The 12,723-nt window shown below is 45.7% G+C and overlaps 5 protein-coding genes across 5 annotated transcripts; 2 read left to right on the top strand and 3 right to left on the bottom strand.

The window, feature by feature from the left end:
* Positions 1 to 330: 330 nt before the first annotated feature.
* Positions 331 to 3,723, top strand: PAAG_00605 (DNA mismatch repair protein pms1; the record flags this gene model as incomplete). The annotated part of the gene is made up of 4 exons (XM_002798020.1): positions 331 to 363; positions 421 to 517; positions 587 to 673; positions 737 to 3,723. 4 exons carry the CDS (start codon positions 331 to 333, stop codon positions 3,721 to 3,723), a joined length of 3,204 nt encoding a protein of 1,067 aa, XP_002798066.1.
* Positions 3,724 to 4,072: 349 nt separating this feature from the next.
* PAAG_00604 (hypothetical protein) lies at positions 4,073 to 4,501 on the bottom strand (the record flags this gene model as incomplete). Its single annotated transcript, XM_002798019.1, has 1 exon — positions 4,073 to 4,501. The coding sequence occupies one exon, from the start codon at positions 4,499 to 4,501 to the stop codon at positions 4,073 to 4,075; it is 429 nt and encodes a 142-aa protein (XP_002798065.1).
* Positions 4,502 to 5,598: 1,097 nt separating this feature from the next.
* On the bottom strand, positions 5,599 to 7,746 carry PAAG_00603 (biotin carboxylase; the record flags this gene model as incomplete). The annotated part of the gene is made up of 3 exons (XM_002798018.1): positions 5,599 to 6,798; positions 6,855 to 7,608; positions 7,700 to 7,746. 3 exons carry the CDS (start codon positions 7,744 to 7,746, stop codon positions 5,599 to 5,601), a joined length of 2,001 nt encoding a protein of 666 aa, XP_002798064.1.
* An 805-nt stretch (positions 7,747 to 8,551) lies between these two features.
* PAAG_00602 (propionyl-CoA carboxylase) lies at positions 8,552 to 10,497 on the top strand (the record flags this gene model as incomplete). The annotated part of the gene is made up of 3 exons (XM_002798017.1): positions 8,552 to 9,274; positions 9,360 to 9,942; positions 10,019 to 10,497. The coding sequence occupies 3 exons, from the start codon at positions 8,552 to 8,554 to the stop codon at positions 10,495 to 10,497; spliced, it is 1,785 nt and encodes a 594-aa protein (XP_002798063.1).
* Positions 10,498 to 10,563: 66 nt separating this feature from the next.
* On the bottom strand, positions 10,564 to 12,014 carry PAAG_00601 (hypothetical protein; the record flags this gene model as incomplete). The annotated part of the gene is made up of 2 exons (XM_002798016.2): positions 10,564 to 11,740; positions 11,821 to 12,014. The coding sequence occupies 2 exons, from the start codon at positions 12,012 to 12,014 to the stop codon at positions 10,564 to 10,566; spliced, it is 1,371 nt and encodes a 456-aa protein (XP_002798062.1).
* Positions 12,015 to 12,723: the final 709 nt, after the last annotated feature.

Here is a 12,723-nt window from a genome sequence, read left to right as displayed (position 1 = left end):
CATTGACGCCTGTATTATCGAATTTGGAATAGAAGGCATTAGTATATATAGTTTGCACTCATGAAATAGTACATACACTGCTCTTTACGGGTTTCCGGTAAATTCCATATTATCTAAAAGGGATTGCCTTAGGCCCATTTAGGACATTCGTACGGTGAATGTACCTGTCGCTTGTTAATTTGTAGTAACCACCATGAAAATAACTAGTTAGTTAAAAATGGCCGATGACGTCAGCCGGCAGTTTGTTCGTAGTTATTCGCTTTCGAACTCCACGTGCCTAATCGCGTCGGCAACAAAAGAATTTCTCCTAACCAACCCCATGGGATGAACATGGCTACCATCAAGGCCATTGAGGCCCGCTCGGTATAAATCCTTCTTTTGAAACTCGAATACTAATGCACGGAGGCTAACTGATAATAGGTTCACCAAATCCAATCCGGCCAGGTTATCGTTGACCTATGCTCCGTGGTTAAAGAACTGGTGGAGAACAGTCTAGATGCTGGTGCAACATCTATAGGTACTTTGATGCGTTTTATATTCAAGGCTACTACAAACGAATTCTCTGACTGTTTGTGCTGTTACATAGATATCCGGTTTAAGAACAACGGGCTAGACTTGATTGAAGTGCAAGATAATGGAAAAGGAATATCACCCGATGATTATGAGACAGTTGGTACGAAGACTCACACGTTGGAGATCTCCTCTACCTAAGTTCTTATACTAACCGACATGGTAGCTTTGAAGCACTATACCTCCAAATTGTCCAAGTTAGACGATTTATCCTCCCTCCAAAGCTTCGGTTTCCGTGGCGAAGCCCTATCCTCTCTCTGTGCCCTGTCGAACTTCCACATCGTTACCGCCCAGGCGCATCAAGCTCCCAAAGCTTCAAAGCTGGAATTTGAAATCTCTGGGAAGCTTAAGGATACACAGGTAGTTGCAGGTCAAAGAGGAACGACAGCATCTGTTGAGAACCTTTTTAACAGGCTTCCAGTGCGTCGGCGGGAGTTGGAGAAAAACATCAAAAGAGAATACGGCAAGGTTCTTGGCTTGCTGCACGCCTATGCATGTGTCAGCACAGGGGTCCGGTTTAATGTCAAAAATCAAATGTTAAAGGGGAAAAATGTTTTGGTATTTGCTACTAAATCCAATGCTACCACGAAGGAGAATATTTCAAACATATATGGAGCGAAGACTCTTCTCGCGTTGACCCCCCTGGATCTGGAGCTGGAGTTTCAGCCAAGTGCCACGAACGGGAAGTCGATCCGGGGTGGTATCCAGGAGGCCAACAAAATATTTATCCAAGGACATATCTCGAAACCGATCTTCGGGGAAGGCAGGCAAACCCCAGACCGCCAGATGTTTTTCGTCAATTCTCGCCCCTGTGGTTTGCCTCAGATCGCAAAGGCATTTAATGAGGTCTATAAATCCTTTAACATCTCGCAGTCACCTTTCATCTTTGCAGATTTTAAAATGGATACGAACTCTTACGACGTTAATGTGTCACCGGATAAACGTACCATTTTATTACATGATGCGGGTACTCTAATAGAGTCTTTGAAAACTACTTTGACTGAATTGTTCGAGCGCCAAGACCAGACGGTGCCCCAGTCTCTAATTCCCGGGAAGCAATCCACGTTGCACCGTCCTTCTGGGAAAGATACTGCTTCTGTCCTTGCTTCCACAAAACCTGCAGAATCAAATAGGGCCAAGCAATCCTATGAGCAGGCGGAGGGGGAAGATGAGGAGAGAGATGAGGAGGGGGAACAAACAGCTATGAGGACCTTCGTTCAACGTTTCACTGAACGTTCGAAAACCTTGCCTGAGATTCCTGAGACTCAGCAAAATGAGGATAGGATGGAATCGCGTCAGTTAACGGAAGGCCATTCAGTGACTAATGAAGATACTCGACGAGTAGACTTAGCAACTCAAGAAGCTACCGAGATAACGCTATCCCAATATCCAACACGTGAAAATAAGGGCTCCAGACCAACATTAAGCACCCCTGCTACAGCACCTTCAGATGAACAGGCAGAGGAGCAAATTAACCTGGGCTTTACACTTGCATCTGCTCTTTTAAGAGAGGAACCTGTTCAGACGGTGCGAAATTGTCCCGCGCAGCACACACCCAGTGTAATTAAAAATGCTTTCGATAGAATGCGTCCTAGAAGACCGCCCGCTGAAGTTGCAACTATCACAATTGGAAACAGAACTGTGATGTCAACGATAGGCAGGGAGCAACAGCCTAAGCGAAAACTTGGGATGGCAGGTTTCGGAGGTTCAACGCCTCAACCTAAACGTCGAATACACGTTTCAGCTAGCAAGCGCAACCTGGAAAACGGTTTGTGGTCGTTTGTGGCACCAGGCAGCAACGTGGATGGTAGCCAGGAAGTTTTCAGCAGCGAGAATGAACAAGATGTGGTAAAGACTGGTTCGGAAGCCGAATACAAGTCTAAGATCCATGATGAGGAGGAGATGAACGAAACCAATTCTGAGCATGAAACGAAGGGCGAGTCTGCAGAAGAAATGGGAGATGAAATTGGAGCGGAAGATGTTGAACCAGGTGCTGAGGCTGAAGTCTCCGACTCGGACGCGAGTTATGTTGACGAGGATGAGAAAAAGGCCAGGGCAGAAGCAAGGGTTGCAGAGTTGATACAAGCAACGGAAGACAAAGCTGCTCTTCCCTCGGAAGACGTTAACCGTAGAGTCAACAAGATATCGAAACGTTCTATTGGTAAAACTTCTACAGTTGACCTGATGGGGACTGTCGATGGTTCATTGGCCACGATCGCGGCTTATATCAGGTCTTTGCAAAAGGGGCTGCAGAGTATCAAGCAAAGCAACACTGCCAAGGGTGAAGAAACTGCAGAGGGAACAGGTGATCCCGAGTCTCCGGAAACACGGCTATCCCTGTCTGTCTCAAAGGAAGACTTTGCTAAAATGCGCATAATCGGTCAATTCAATCTAGGCTTCATTATTGCAACTCGGTTTCGGGGAGATCCAAATGACTCAACAGCCACCATAGATCATAAGGACGACGAGCTGTTCATAATCGACCAACACGCCTCTGACGAAAAATATAACTTCGAGCGCCTCCAGGCCGAAACTGTAGTACAAAATCAACGTCTTGTCAAACCCAAAACCCTCGATCTAACCGCTGTCGAAGAGGAAATCATAATCGACAACCTCCCAGCCTTGGAAAAGAACGGCTTCATCGTCGAAGTCGACAGAAGCGGAGACGAGCCCATTGGACGCCGGTGTAAACTCACCAGCCTACCGCTCAGCAAGGAAGTGGTCTTTAACATACGTGATCTGGAAGAATTAATCGTGTTACTTGGTGAATCACCACAAGCGCAATCTGCACGGTCTCCTTCGTCTTTTTCTACTTTATCATCTTCTCCACTCACCAGCAAATATGTTCCTCGACCAAGCAAAGTTCGCAAAATGTTTGCAATGAGAGCATGTCGATCCAGTATTATGATTGGCAAATCCCTTACTGCGAAACAAATGGGCAAGGTTGTTAGACACATGGGGATGATTGATAAGCCGTGGAATTGCCCTCATGGACGCCCGACGATGAGACATCTGATGAGTTTGGGGGAGTGGAATGAGTGGGATGAGTGGGAAGCAGCTGCTGCGCATCTGTCATCAGGCGATAGTGGTAGATGCACAATCGCCGGATTAGATGTTTGGAAACGGTTCCTTAGCGATCTGGAAGAGGGCTAATCAGAGGGGTTTACTATTTTCTTTTCATTTTGGTGTATGCTGCACTGGATAGATTTCTTTTTCTTTCTTTCTTTTACTTTTTGGGAAACTTATCCTTTGTAAAAAAAAAAAAAATTAAAATATTATATTACACATGATGGGAAATCATCGTATAGAAAGGATCACAGCACCTGATGGTTTCAGCAGAAAGAAAAATAACACAGATCCTAACATGAAAACCCCAAAGTTTGCAACCAAGTGTTCAAAGAGCCCAACCCTCCCCAAAGAAAACCAAACCATAAATGATATGATGAAAGCATATAGAAAACCACGTTCCATACTTCATTCCATGAACCTCCAAACCAATCACTCAAAACCATCTCCTCAACTTACTCTCCGGTTTCCAATTCATCCTGCCATTTTTCTCATCCTCCTCGTCCGCCAAACACAGCGATTCCTCCACAATAAGTATATCCTGCTCAATCAATTCCGCCCAATTCTGCAAATCTCCAACTTCCTTCAACCCCTCTCTACCCTGATCAGCCAACTTCTCTAGCTCCCTAGACTGCTTCTCGAGGTCCTGAATTGTCTTCCTCAGTTTCTCCTCCTGCTTTTTGATGACACCATCATTATTGTGAAGTGCTTGGGCGCGCTGACGCAGGTCGGCATCCAAATTCGTTCCGACGGAGGTTAAGGAAGCGGTAAATGCGATTTTGGCCTCCGCGGTTTCTTGAGTGTGGGTGGTAGGGGCGGTCGTAGTGGTGGCAATGGAAAGAGAAGTGTTGGTAGTAGATGACATGGCTGTTTGGCTTTGTTTTCTTACCCCAAAAAGGAGCATAAGAGTCTTGATCCCCAATTGAGTTGTGGGGTCGAGATTTGAAATTTCGGAAGTCGGGAGATGTATGTCCACTTGAACGATTTCAGTATCAGAAATGAGATGATGCAAGCCCGGTTTCTAATCAACTATATCTCTTGAAAATGGTAAGCTTGTCCAGAAAGACCGAATTATTTGACTTTGCTGACTGCGGCTCTGACAAGATTCAAATAAATGTATTGGTTCCACTGGCGTCATATGCCTTCGGGGTGGCCTCTCATTCAAGACCAACCAGACGATATGACGAATGCACAACTACCCCGCCAGATAAGTCACGCGCTAGAGGCATTTAATGTGCCCGAAAGGCCGGCGTGGTGTGAAACATTGGGCTCTCGCGATTTCTCGAAGGATGTGACATTTCCTTACAAGTTAGAACCACATCTCAAACCTCTCGAAATAGAAGACATCTAATGCGAACGGAGAAACTCGATTTCCATCAACTGGCCCAATTAATATCGTGGTTTCTTGCAGTCCGGGGCTAGTCATCCATCATGGAGCTCCTGTTTGATCCTGCTTGCCATAGGTCAACAAGGCGGGAGCTACGTTACTGCAGCTGTGAGTTGTCAGTCGGAATGACAAAACTGGCCAGTAAAACTGCACTTTTGCCCGCATATGAATAGGAACTCCGAGCGTAACTAGTTGGTTCGCGCGTTCTCATATTTGCATTGCTATTGCTCTCAGTGGATATTCTCCGACGGCTGAAGAACGACTGCGATATACATAAACTCCATATGTTCTCGCAAGGGGTCAAAAGTATTGATTGACCAGTGTCCACGTGACCGATATCCCCTTATACCAGCTAGGCAGTCGGGTAATTCTCTACGAGACAAGCAGCGACCATTTCTTCCTCTTTGATAGCATGGAAGGGAATCAAAGACTGGTTTTCGAGGCGTTACTGTGTTACTGTGGTGGCTCGTTGGAAATCAAAAACGGGCAACTTGAATTTGAACGCTGCAGAAGACGAGCTAATAATGCTGTTACTCTTTTAAGAGTCTAAGCGTAAATTAACGATCTATATACAGCTATAGCTTCCCCTTGATCTCAACTGCAGGGCCTTCTATTGCCTCTACCTCAGCCAGCAAAATTCCTTCAGGCACATCTTCTCCCTCCTCATTTTCCAGCTCCAGGGCCCAAGTAACTCTCCCTGCCCTTGGGCTTCGAATCTCAAGTTCCATTTTCATTTGCTTGATGAATGCGATCACAGTGTTCTCCTGGATCTCGTCCCCTTCTTCCACAAGCATCTCAATCAATTTGCCACTCATAGGGATTGTTATGTGGGAGGCATTGTTCGGATCTCCCCGTCTGTGGGTGGACGACATTGAACTTGACGAGGCCAATGTGCTTGACAACGTCACTCGATATGGAGTAGTTGTTGCGGGCTGCGTCGCTGTTGCCGGAGTTGTATACTCGATTTCCGCACTCAGGGATGTCGGGAATTCGTTGCGAAGGAGTTTACTCAGCACAAGATGGTGAGGCGGTCCCACATTGGCTACACCGCTCAAGTTCAATGGTTCCAGCTTTACAGACCAAGCATCTCCCTTTCGGAGGGCATTAGATGACCCAAGCGATAGTGGTTGAGAGGCGGGAGAGGCACGCAACGCTGAGCGACTCGACTGAGGTGCCGGAAGTTGTTTTCCGTTCTGGATGATAGTCTCCAGGTTTGCTTCAAACCATTGGGTATCAATTTGCCACTGTTGGAATTCGGAGTTCGCGATAATGCCCTTCAAGACATCAATGTTAGTCCTAACCCCTGATACCCTTGTGTCATCAAGTACTCTGCGCGCCTTTAGAATTACACCAGCCCAACTGGTGGAAGTGATTATTATCTTCGCCATCATGTTATCAAAATCTGAGCCGATTACGACAGAGGATAAGCCAGAGATATTAGTGTCCACTCTGATGCCATTGCCTCCTGGCACATGAAATTCAGTAATATTTCCAATGCTCAGGGCAAAGTTTGCACTCGGATCCTCAGCACATAACCTCAGCTGGATTGAATATGCATTTGGTGGTTGCTCTGGGTTGTGGATATCGCCCAGTCCAATTTGTTGTAAAGGTACTCCTTGAGCTAGCAAAAGCTGTGTTTGCACAAGATCCACTGACGATATGCATTCTGTGATTGTATGTTCGACTTGGAGGCGGGGATTTACCTCCAAAAAGAAGAACTCTGATAATGTCTCGCTCACCAAAAACTCGAAAGTTCCCAATGACAAATACTTAATCTGTTTTCTGATTAACCCTTTTCATCATGAACCACCCATATTTGATAACCGCTTACCTTTTTCGCCATTTTCAGTGCCGACTCAATGACCTTGCTAACTAACTTTCTGTCTTTCATCATCGCTGGCGTACACTCCACTATCTTCTGAAACCTCCTTTGCACACTACAATCTCTCTCCCAGAGATGCCTAACCTCGCCTGTTCCATCCCCAATAACCTGAACTTCAACATGATGGAAACTTCCCACCGCAGCCTTTTCCACGAACACCTTCTTAGACGGAGACTCTCCAGTAGCCCGATCAACTGCAGACTGCAGCTCGTCAGCGCCCTTCACAAATCGAATTCCACGTCCACCTCCACCATCTACAGCCTTTACCATGACAGGATACCCAACCTCAGCAGCAAATCGGCCTATCAAGTCAATATCGTTTGTTGGAGTTTTCATTGCCTTCAGAATCGGCACACCACAAGCCTCAGCCAGCTCCTTGGCTCGAAGCTTATCTCCAGTCTGCGCTAAGACCTCCCAACCGGGACCAATGACTTTGGCCCTAGCCTCTTCCCACATGCGCTGCGCAAATTCTGCGCTTTCGCTTAGGAAACCATACCCAGGATGCACCGTGTCAATGGTATGTTCTCGTGCTAGCTGTACCAATAAGGGGATATCCATATAGGATGACGGAGACGGTAAGGTCAAGGCATGGTGAGGCGATCCCAAGTCACAATGTGACCGGTCGTCTTCTGTATAGAGTGCAAAAGTTTCGATGTTGGGCAATTCACGGGCTGCCTGCAAAATTCGAACTGCAATTTCTCCTCTGGATGTGTCGTGAGAAAAGTCTTAAGTTAGTTTTCTATTTCACTTTGCCGTCCATGGTGTAACCCATTCATTTCCTGGCTCTCTCGTACCTATTTGCAACCAATAGCCGCGATATAGGTCGTGCTGGTGGAGGCATAGTTGCCTTTTTTTGAAGATGTCTCGTCCAGTAAATTTCAGATCGATGTAAACGTAGGAGATCATTAATGTTCAACAACAGGAATGTATGTAGTATTTTGTTAAGGCTTTTTACATCTGTAGAATAGCTTCTCGTTTTCTCTTCGGGGTATAAAATGAATGATTCAATTTTGCACCTACATCACAACAAAAAAATATAAAAAATCAATTCCACGCAAGAAAGACCGTGAATAAAAATCCCCTGTATCGAAACAGCTGGTTTTACAACACATCCACAGTGATCCTGCATTCGTTTGGTGGTACATGGGGAGTGATTTTGCGGGGATGCATTGCCGAAAAGTCCAAGAACTTAGGCCGAGGTTCAGCGCGAAACAAAAGCGTTGCCTCTGACAGGTTATCGCATAATAATAACCGACAGTGTACTTGTCTTCTTTTACTTCTCGTCTTGCAAAGCCCGAGGGATTGTTCTTGCTATTGGATCATTTCGGGTTATTCTCAGCGTACAGCGATTTTGGGTGAAAGAAGTAGAGGTGGCCCTGTTCCATTTTCGTTGCAAGCTGCTTCGGCAATCCAAAGACAAAACCTTTCGGCTAGTTATCGCACGATACCACGGAGGAATACTTTGGGGCGTCAAAGGAAAGGAGGAAAGGGTGTTTGTATCAAGTCATCTCACTGGAAACTTCACAGTTGACATTCTCGGATGTTAATTACAAGCTGTACACTTGACATATAAGCTGCAGCACCCTTTAGAAGGAGAAATTAATTGAGTCCCTAGAAAATAGTTCATTCAAAAGGGAGAAACAATCATGGCAAAAGTCGATGATCCCTCCAAGGATAGTCCCAAGGAAGCAGATCCCGCAAACTCTGCAAACCAGGCTACAAATCGACTTACCCAGCTCTCATCACACTTATCGCCAAACGCGCCAAACCCGCCTAACCCTCGCAATACAAAAAACAAAAAACCCAAGAAGAAAGAGACAACCCTCCCAGCGGACTACTCGGACGTTCTTGGTCAACTTGACACCCTCCGTACCTTAGCAGCAACCCCCGACGTCAAAAACAGAGGCTATATCCGACAAAAGCAGGCAGGAAAACTATGGGTTCGTGAGCGTGTCGATCTACTCCTGGACCCGGGAACTTTTCGCGAAATAGGATCCGTCAGCGGCACAGTGACATGGAAGCAGACCGGTCCCCTGACGGAGACGCCTGTGGCATTTACACCCAGCAACAACTTGCAGGGTATGGGGAAGTTATGGGGTCGACCAATAGTCTTCACGGCGGATGACTTCAGTATCCGCGGTGGACATGCAGATGGAGCGACGGCGGAGAAGACTATGTATGTAGAGAAGATGGCAGTTGCCATGAAATTGCCAATTGTGAAGCTGGTGGATGGGAGTTCGGGGGGTGGGAGTGTAACGACTATTCGGAAGGAGGGATGGTCGTATGTGCCGCATGTTCGTTCGTTTGGTCCAATGGTTGAGCAGCTTAATGCTGGGGTGCCAAATCTGGGGGCGGTCCTTGGGCCAGCGGTGAGTTTCAAATTCCATTTGCTTTGTTATTGTTCGTTTTATGTGAATACATGCGTTTGCTTATCTGAGTTGTTTCTGTCGTTAGATTGGTCTAGGAGCAGCGAGAGTAGTTTCCTGCCATTTCTCAGTCATGGCTGCAGATGTAGGGTCTCTCTTCAATGCCGGTCCAAAGGTCGTTGAAGGGGCCACCTTTGAGGAAGGTCTTGATTTCCAAGACTTAGGCGGTCCATTGATGCATTGTACAAACGGTACAATAGATAATCTTGCCGCAAATGAAAAAGAATGCTTTGAGCAGCTTAGAACTGTTCTGGGATACTTGCCTAACTCAGGCAACGAGTCACCACCTGTGGTTCCGTGTAATGACCCAGAAGACAGACAAGACATTGGCCTTCGAACAATCATCCCACGACGGCAGACAAGAATGTATAATCCCCGAACAATCATCACTTCTGTGATAGATCAAGGATCCTGGTTTGAAATCGGAGCACTGTGGGGAACGACATCCATCACTGGTCTTGCTAGACTGGGAGGTCGACCCGTTGGAATCATCTCTTCGAACTGTGAAGTCAACAGTGGTGCATTAGATGCAGCAGGAAGTCAGAAACTAACCCGATTATTGAAACTTTGTGATGTCATGAACCTTCCAATCCTTCAATTTGTTGACGTCCGTAAGTATTGACCAAACCGTCCCCAAACGTTTTTCTCCCAGAAAACTGAAAATTGTTTATTGACAATATTTTCTAGCTGGATATGCCATTGGCACCGTAGCAGAAAGGACAGCAACTATGCGATGGGGGGTAGAGCTTGGTAAGACCTACTTTTCCACAACAACCCCCATTTTTAGTGTTATTACAAGGAGAGTTTTTGGTGTGGCTGGCGGTATTATGGTTGGATGTCGAGAACCCGCAATGCAAATCGCGTGGCCATCCGGACAATGGGGTTCACTGCCCTTGGATGGAGGAATTGAAGTTGGTCATCGCCATGAGTTGAGAGAGGCAGAAAAAGTGGGGAAAAAAGCAGAACGATACAAGGAGCTCGAGGAGGAATATCTGCGCCTCATGAACCCCGTTAGGACCGCCAATGCATTTGGCGTGGAAGAAATTGTTGATCCGAAGGACACACGATTGATATGCTGTACATGGGCGAAGCGTGTATATGACATCCTTATCCCTGAGCGCCTGTCGGATCGAGCAAATGGGAGAATTCACCCAAATTTCTTTTAAATAGTTTTCTTATAAAGGGAACATTTCGGTTTTCCCAAAATTTTAGAATAGAATAGATCAGTTACTTTATTCGACCTTTCCCACACCCTGTAGAGTTAGATAAACATCGGTTCCCCACCCCCACATGCTCTGCACTGCAATGCTACCACCGAAGTATTCTGCATAGGCTCTGCTCAAGGGTAGTCCATAACCTAGGCCGGCTATGCTACTGGTGTTGGTCCCGCTGCTAGAGAGAGCATTTAGAGCGTCGATATTCCCGTTGTCACCGCCAAGAAGATCGTCCTCCTTATATGTAGTAAAATTGTACGACCATATATGGGGAAGGAGGTCAGGGCGTACTCCACCTCCTCGATCGCGGATGCGGATGGTGATGCTTTGGGTCGAGGAACAAAGATGCCCCAGCAGCTCATTTCTGTCGGGCAAACCCCCTATGTCTTTACCAATACGGAAATCCACTTCAGCATCAGACAATTCTTTGTTTTTCTCGGTGTCTTCCTGTAAATGGCTTTTTGGTATATCCGGGGCGGCAGCAATGGTGATCTCCACAGGCTCCCGCTCGTTGCCAGATTCTACAACGGCCCGAAAAGCATTCTTTAACAACTCCGTAATGATATATTCCATGTGAACGGGTATGTACGCAAAAGTGGCTTCCGGTTCTCCGTCGATCACAAGGCACGGTCGAACGCCGTATTTTAACTCACATATTTCAGCTACAAATTCTTCGCAAGTTCGAATCAGTTGGGCAGGACGAAGAGCCGTATCAATTACTCCAATGTAGTTTGGCGGTGTAGTCCAACCCTGTTTAGCACCATCAACAGGGGGTTGCGAAGCCATATGCAACGCAAGATGCTGTTGAGCGATCAGCCGAGTTCCAATTCGGGCACGCAAGTGTTCTTCGAGAAATTTGGTCACTTCCGCGGCGTTGATATATTTCCTACATTCCAGAAAGCCCCGCGCCAATACTGGAATGGTATTTATATGAGTTTGGACAAGGTCAGCCATTACTTCCGTAAATTGTATTTCCTCTTCCATCGTTGTAATTCGACGTTGTTGGTAAGGTAGCAGGGTTGAAAGTGAATGCATGTAATTGTTATAGATTTTAGATATGTGCGGGTTTGACACTACAATAAATGGTAGATTCCTTAAAGCTTGTATCCGGTAGGCTAGTCGGGTAGGAAGTAAAGAGAGTGTGAAATTCGCAGATGCGAGGAGGGCCTCATCCGAAAGAGGGGGACGGCCATGTCTGTGAAAGAATTGTCAATTACCCAAGCCCTAATCGCTATTTTCAAATAGACCGGGATAGTAGAGATCATCCTTGCTTACTTGAGAAGGTCTGTGAGAGTCAAGGGACGTCGTGGACTCGACGCGAGCCTCGTTATCTCGTCTTTGGCAACATCAGAGACTAAAGGCGGGTATGCCCAGCTCCGAGAGGAGAGGGAAGATAGTGACCGAGACGGGTGACGAGCGAAAGGCCGACGATTCAAACATAAGATACGACCATATCGGATAGGCGCCATAACTATTCACCATATTCAGAATCGAATTGGTCTCATTCTCTTATGTCCGGACCACAAAACTTGAAGATGTTAAGTTTGTGTTGGGGCGAGGTGCCGTTGCCCCGAACAGTCGCCCTACACGTGATCCCGAGTACCGTATATAGATTCCTTCCCATAGGAGATTTAACCTCCCAAGTTGTTTGAAAGAATCAACGTGATCTTTATAGTACAGAGCAAACATACATTAGGAGCTTACTGGACTTTGTATATAGAATCTTTAAAGTTTTACAGCAATTATTTATAAGAAAAGTTATAATTTTCTCTATAATCTTATTTAAATAACTTTAAAGATTAGTTAGTTAATTAGTTAATCAAATTTGACAAATGTAATTCGTCTCTGAAAAGCAGATACCACTCAGCAGTGAATTCTCTCTGAAAATCATTAAATATTCAATGTATTCAACAATCAACACACTTAATATTGACAATATTAATAAATTAAGATTATCTAATAGTTGAATATATAGTTATTCATAAGAGCAACTGTGAAGTTATAGCATGTTCAATAGTCTCATAGTCACTGCAGTATGAAGTTTACTGATGAGGAATAGCTTCAATCTGAGCTTCAATCTGCATATCAAGCTGCTGAACATCCTCATGATCTTTCTGTATAAATTGAACAATATTCTGATCTAGATTAACATGTCTTCATGTCTTTTTCTATGTTTTC

The sequence above is a fragment of the Paracoccidioides lutzii genome, assembly GCF_000150705.2.
Source record: "Paracoccidioides lutzii Pb01 unplaced genomic scaffold supercont2.1, whole genome shotgun sequence".
NCBI lineage: Eukaryota > Fungi > Ascomycota > Eurotiomycetes > Onygenales > Ajellomycetaceae > Paracoccidioides > Paracoccidioides lutzii.
Note: the sequence above shows the minus strand (reverse complement) of the source record. Positions and strands in the feature narration are given on the sequence as shown.